The following is a 6,630-nucleotide window of genomic DNA, read 5'->3' as shown; positions in this document are numbered from 1 at the left end:
CACGCCGGGCAGGAGGGAGGAGCCCTGGGATCCCACCCCAGGAAATGGGAAGGGTGGGAGCCCAAAACCTATGTGTGTCCCCCCCTCCCACTGCCCCAGACTGGGGAGGGGACCCCAAGACTACCATAGAGGGGCTCAGGTTCCCCCAGCTCTGGGACAGGCCTCGGGGGCTGCCTGCTGGAGGGCTCCCTGCTTCTGAGGGAGACCCCCACCCCCCCAGCCCGGGACAGGGAGGGGCAGGGCGGGCTCCGAGCGGGGCCGGCTCCAGGCACCAGCTGAGCAAGCAGGTGCTTGGGGTGGCCAAGGGGAAGGGGCCGCACGTCCAGCTCTTCGGCGGCAATTCAGCGGCGGGTCCCTCGGTCCCTCTCGGAGGGAAGGACCTGCCGCCGAATTGCCGCCGAAGAAGAAAGCGGCGCGGTGGAGCTGCCGTCATTGCGATCGCCCTGGCTCCGAGGGTGAAACTCCCCAGCTCCGGGAGACATGGACGCTTTGCTGCCAACAGCCACTAGAGGGCACCAAAGCACAGCAAACAGGAGCTACTCCCACATACCCCCTATCTACCCCATAGACACCCCCTGTCTTCCCCTATAGACATCCCCATCTACCCCTGTAGACACCCCATCTACCCCTGTAGACACCCCCTGTCTACCCCTATAGACACCCCATCTACCCCATAGACACCCCCTCTCTACCCCTATAGACACCTCATTTACTCCTATGTACTCCCCCATCCACCCCTATAGACACCCCGATCTACTCCCATAGACACCCCCATGTACCCCTATAGATACCCCTGTCTACCCCTAAAGACATCCCTATCAATGCCTATAGACACTCCCAGTCTACCCCTGCAGACACCCTGATCTACCCCTACAGACACCCCATCTATTCCTACAGACACCCCTATTAACCCCTATAGATACTCCCAATCTACCCCCATAGACACCCCCTATCTATCCCTACAGACACCCCTATGTACCCATATAGACACCCCCTATAATTTCCTATAGACACCCCCGTCTACGCTATCATGGTGTAGGGGGAGCTCACAAGGGGAGGATGCTCAGGACGGGGGGGACGCGCGGGGGGGGGGAAGATGCGGGGGGGTTCAGGGCGGGGGGAGGACACGCGGCGGGGGGGAGATGCCGGAGGGGGGGGAGCTCAGCGCCTGCCCAGCTGGTACCTGGGGTGGGGGAGGAGGATGCCCGGGGCGGGAGGGGGGACGCGAAAGATGCCGGGGCAAGGGGGGGGGAGGAAGATGCGGGGGGGGGCTCAGGGCAGCAGGAAGATGCGGGGGGGGACGCGCGGGGGAGGAGGAAGATGCGGGGGGGGGGGGGGAGCTCAGCGCCTGCCCAGCTGATACCGCGGGGGGGGGGGGGGGGTTGCGCAGACTCCGCTGCTGCCTGCGCCCGGCCCCGGCATGTGGCTCCGGCCCCGCAGCTGCCATGGCCCGGCCGGCGGGGGACCTCGCCCGGGACCTGCAAGGTACCGCGGGGGGGGGGGCGCCTTCTCCTGCCCCCTCCAGCCTCCCATTCCCCCGCCCCCTGCCCCATCTGCCCCAGCCCCCATTCCCCCGCCCCCTGCCCCATCTGCCCCAGCCTCCCATTCCCCCGCCCCCTGCCCCATCTGCCCCAGCCCCCATTCCCCCGCCCCCTGCCCCATCTGCCCCAGCCTCCCATTCCCCCGCCCCCTGCCCCATCTGCCCCAGCCCCCATTCCCCCGCCCCCTGCCCCATCTGCCCCAGCCCCCATTCCCCAGCCCCCTGCCCCATCTGCCCCAGCCCCCATTCCCCCGCCCCCTGCCCCATCTGCCCCAGCCCCCATTCCCCTGCCCCATCTGCCCCAGCCCCATCTGCCCCAGCCCCCATTCCCCAGCCCCCCACCCCCATCTGCCCCAGCCCCCAGCCCCATCTGCCCCAGCCCCCATTCTCCAGCCCCCCACCCCCAGCCCCATATTCCCCAGCCCCCCACCCCCTCCATTCCCCACCCCTACCCCATCTGCCCCAGCCCCCATTCCCCAGCCCCCACCCCCATCTGCCCCAGCCCCCATTCTCCAGCCCCCCACCCCCAGCCCCATATGCCCCAGCCCCCCACCCCCTCCATTCCCCCGCCTCCTGCCCCATCTGCCCCAGCCCCCATTCCCCAGCCCCCCACCCCCATCTGCCCCAGCCCCCATTCCCCCGCCCCCTGCCCCATCTGCCCCAGCCCCCATTCCCCAGCCCCCCACCCCCATCTGCCCCAGCCCCCATTCTCCAGCCCCCCACCCCCAGCCCCATATGCCCCAGCCCCCCACCCCCTCCATTCCCCACCCCCTACCCCATCTGCCCCAGCCCCCATTCCCCAGCCCCCATTCTCCAGCCCCCCCATTCCCCAGCCCCCTGTCCGTCCCCCACCCTCGCCCCCCCAGTCCCCCACTCCCTGCCCCATCTCTCCCCATCCTCTGGCCATCCCAGCAGCCCACCTCGCCCCTCCCATTCCCCCCCCCCGTCCATCTCCTGGCCATCGCCACAGACACCCCCCCCACATCCATCCCTCCATCCCCCCCACCACCACCAATCCTCCCATCCCCTGTGCGTCCCCCCTTCCCGGGTGAATGGTGCCCTGGACTCTGGGCAGTGGGGTCTGGTGAGTCAGAGCAGGGGGGTTGGGAGCCAGGACTCCTGGGTTCTCTCACCAGCTGTGGGAGGTCTGTGCGGTCTAGTGGTTAGAGCACGGGGGCGGGGAGCCAGGACTCCTGGGTTCTCTCCCCAGCTGTGGGAGGTCTGTGGAGTCTAGTGGTTAGAGTGGGGGGGGGGGCTGGGAGCCAGGACTCCTGGGTTCTCTCACCAGCTGTGGGAGGTCTGTGGGGTCTAGTGGTTGGAGCAGGGGGGGCTGGGAGCCAGGACTCCTGGGTTCTCTCCCCAGCTGTGGGAGGGCAGTGGGGTCTAGTGGTTGGAGCAGCCAGGACTCCTGGATTCTCTCATGGCTGGGGTGAAGATCTGGCAGTGTGGCTGCTGTCGGTAGCAACCTGCGGCCTGGGTCCGTGCGAGGGCTGGTTCCTCTCTGCCCGACGCGGCCCCAGCTCCCCACCTGCCCTGCCGGATTCGGGCCTTCGCTGTGGCTTTGGCGGAAGAGTTGTGACATCTCAGGTTGTGACAGGCAGAGAGTGGGGGATGTCAGGCTGCCTGCCAGCAATCTAAACACAGCTAGACACACACGGACACGCACACGACACAGAGCCGCACACACACGCATGCACCCAGAGCCCAGCTGGGCCGGCTCTGTAGTGATAATTCAGCCTAGCTCTAGTGAAACATACACCCGCACCCCAGCTCCAGCTCTGCCACACGCTGACACCCACAGCCGGCAACACAACAACTGACAAACAAATCCCACACTGGGGGCCTGACAGTGAAATAAACCAGATGCACCCAGAGTCTGATACATCTAACCCCATCCATCCATCCATCCATCCATCTATCCCCATCCATCCATCTATCCATCTATCTATCCCTGTACACCCTCTATCTATCTATCTATCTATCTATCTATCTATCTATCTATCTATCTATCTCCACACACACCCTCTATCTATCTATCTATCTCCACACACACCCTCTATCTATCTATCTATCTATCCCTGTACACCCCCTATCTATCTATCTATCTATCTATCTATCTATCTATCTATCTATCTATCTATCTATCTATCTATTCCCACACACACCCTCTCTCTCCCTCCATGCCCACACAGCCCCTGTAGTGCACACACCAGTCACAGACACTGTTACAAACTAGGGTGTCCAGCGCCCCGATATCAGGGGCTTTGTCTTACCTACCCCTCCCCCGCCATGATTCACACTTGCTGTCTGGTCCCCTTGTTCCAGACACACCGACATAATTCACCTCCCACCCCAGCGCCGCCTCGGCTCCAGCCACATTGGGGTTGGAATGACCCTGGGAATCCCTCATACCACTGGGGTCACCGTGTCCCCCGAAAGGGGACCCCAAAAACAGTACCCATAATCCTAACATGGGCTGGGCTAGCAGGGGCTGCGGGTGGGGAGTGAGGGGCACCTGGGGGGCAGGGCAGTTCCATCAGCCACCCCGTGGGCCCCAGCCTGTTTTCCGGTGTGTGTGGGTTTCCTTTTTTAAGTGCGTCGGGTAGCGGCACCCGGCAGAAGTGTTTCACTTCCTGTCCCTGCCCCCCACTGGCTTCTCCCTGCTGGGCGAGACACCCCATGGCACAGCGCCCTCTGCTGCCCCCGCTCCCTGCAGCCCAGCGCCCCCTGCTGCCCCCGCTCCCTACAGCCCAGCGCCCCCTGCTGCCCCCACTCCCTACAGCCCAGCGCCCCCTGCTGCCCCCGCTCCCTACAGCCCAGCGCCCCCTGCTGCCCCCACTCCCTACAGCCCAGCGCCCCCTGCTACCCCCTTCTCCCTGCAGCCCGGCGCCCCCTGCTGCCCCCTTCTCCCTACAGCCCAGTGCCCCCTACTCAGCCCCCCGCTCCCTGCAGCCCAGTGCCCCCTGCTGCCCCTGCACCCCACTCCCTACAGCCCAGTGCCCCGTACTCAGCCCCCCGCTCCCTCCAGCCCTGCGCCCCCTGCTACCCCCTTCTCCCTGCAGCCCGGTGCCCCCTGCTGCCCCCTTCTCCCTGCAGCCCAGCGCCCCCTGCTGCCCCCGCTCCCTACAGCCCAGTGCCCCCTACTCAGCCCCCCGCTCCCTGCAGCCCAGCGCCCCCCGCTGCCCCCGCTCCCTACAGCCCAGCGCCCCCTGCTGCCCCCGCTCCCTACAGCCCCGTGCCCCCTACTCAGCCCTCGCTCCCTGCAGCCCAGCGCCCCCTGCTGCCCCCGCTCCCTACAGCCCAGTGCCCCCTACTCAGCCCCCCGCTCCCTGCAGCCCAGCGCCCCCTACTGCCCCCTTCTCCCTGCAGCCCAGCGCCCCCCGCTGCCCCCGCTCCCTACAGCCCAGCGCCCTCTGCTGCCCCCACTCCCTACAGCTCAGCGCCCCCTGCTGCCCCCCGCTCCCTACAGCCCCGTGCCCCCTACTCAGCCCCCGCTCCCTGCAGCCCAGCGCCCCCTGCTGCCTGCACTCCCTGTGGCCTGGTGCCCCCTGCCACAGACCCTGTTGTGGGGGCTGGGAGGTGAATCCCGGGGTCCCACGCTGCTGGGGATGGGGCTGGGGGGGCACCCGGCATTGATCTTCTCCTCCCTTTGCAGACAGCATTCGCAAGGTCCTGAGCCGCCCGCCCAACCCTCTGCTGCTGAAGGTGAAGCTTGAAACCAAGCCCAAGAAGTTTGAGGATCGTGTGTTGGTGAGTTACTGGGGGCGGGGGTGTCTCTCCCTCCATTCCTCCTCCCCCAGTCCTGCCACTGCCCCTCACTCCCAACCCGAAGCCCCTGCTAGCCCAGCCCTGCCCCCCCCCAGCCCTGCCGGTGCCCCTCACTCCCGACCGCAGCCCCTGCTAGCCCAGCCCTGCCCCCCCCCCCAGCCCTGCCGGTGCCCCTCCCCAGCCCTGCCGGTGCCCCTCACTCCCGCCCTGGCAGTGCCCCTCAGGATCCTCTTTCCATGGGTCACCCCAGAAGCTCTGATGTCGTTCTCCCCAGGGCTGACTGCGCTCTGAGCCCAGTGGCGGGGGGGGGGGGGGGGATTGTGGCGTCTCCCCGCACTCGTTTCACGGGAGCTGCTTGTTCCCCACAGGTGCTGACGGCCTGGCGGCTCCACCTCTTCGGGCTGAAAGTGCCGGCCAAGGTGAGTGTGAGACATACCTGGGGCCCAGCCAGAAGGGGGCGCAGGGACACACACACTCACACACACACACACACACACACACACACACACACACACACACACACACACACACGGACACACTCAGACAAACACGGACACACACGCGGACCACACACACGCACAAGGACACACTCACACACGGACACACTCACACTCATTTCTCCCGTCTCTCCCCAGGTCGAAAGCTCCTTCAATGTCTTGGAAATTCGAACGTTAAACACAATAAACCACTGCCAGGTAAGTGCCCCCCCGGCCCAGGGACAACGCCCCCTGCTGGCCCCCCGCCCTGTGTCCCCCCCGTTCTGTTACTGCCCCCCCCGGCCCAGGGACAGCACCCCCTGCTGCCCCCCGCCCTGTCTCCCCCCGTTCTGTTACTGCCCCCCTGGCACAGGGACAGCGCCCCCTGCTGGCCCCCCGCCCTGTGTCCCCCTCCCGTTCTGTTACTGCCCCCACCGGCCCAGGGACAGCACCCCCTGCTGGCCCCCCGCCCTGTCTCCCCCCGTTCTGTTACTGCCCCCCTGGCACAGGGACAGCGCCCCCTGCTGGCCCCCCGCCCTGTGTCCCCCCCGTGCTGTTACTGCCCCCCCCCCGGCCCAGGGACAGCGCCCCCTGCTGGCCCCCCGCCCTGTGTCCCCCCCGTGCTGTTACTGCCTCCCCCGGCCCAGGGACAGCTCCCCCTGCTGGCCCCCCACCCTGTGTCCCCCCCGTTCTGTTACTGCCCCCCCAGCCCAGGGACAGCGCCCCCTGCTGGCCCCCCGCCCTGTGTCCCCGCCCGTGCTGTTACTGCCCCCCCGGCCCAGGGACAGCACCCCCTGCTGGCCCCCCACCCTGTGTCCCCCCCGTGCTGTTACTGCCCCCCCCGGC

General features: G+C 67.2%; 1 protein-coding gene across 1 annotated transcript in view; it reads left to right on the top strand.

Moving 5' to 3' along the window:
* Positions 1-1,445: 1,445 nt before the first annotated feature.
* CARMIL3 (capping protein regulator and myosin 1 linker 3) overlaps positions 1,446-6,630 on the top strand; it is a 29,048-nt gene continuing 23,863 nt past the window's right edge. The window contains exons 1-4 of the mRNA XM_065422906.1: positions 1,446-1,485; positions 5,196-5,290; positions 5,677-5,727; positions 5,944-6,003. Of these exons, the coding sequence (XP_065278978.1) occupies positions 1,446-1,485; positions 5,196-5,290; positions 5,677-5,727; positions 5,944-6,003 (246 nt within the window). The remainder of the gene's footprint in view (positions 1,486-5,195; positions 5,291-5,676; positions 5,728-5,943; positions 6,004-6,630) is intronic.

The sequence above is a fragment of the Emys orbicularis genome (genome assembly GCF_028017835.1).
Source record: "Emys orbicularis isolate rEmyOrb1 chromosome 12 unlocalized genomic scaffold, rEmyOrb1.hap1 SUPER_12_unloc_1, whole genome shotgun sequence".
NCBI classification, from domain to species: domain Eukaryota; kingdom Metazoa; phylum Chordata; order Testudines; family Emydidae; genus Emys; species Emys orbicularis.
This window is presented reverse-complemented; position numbering and strand designations above follow the sequence as displayed.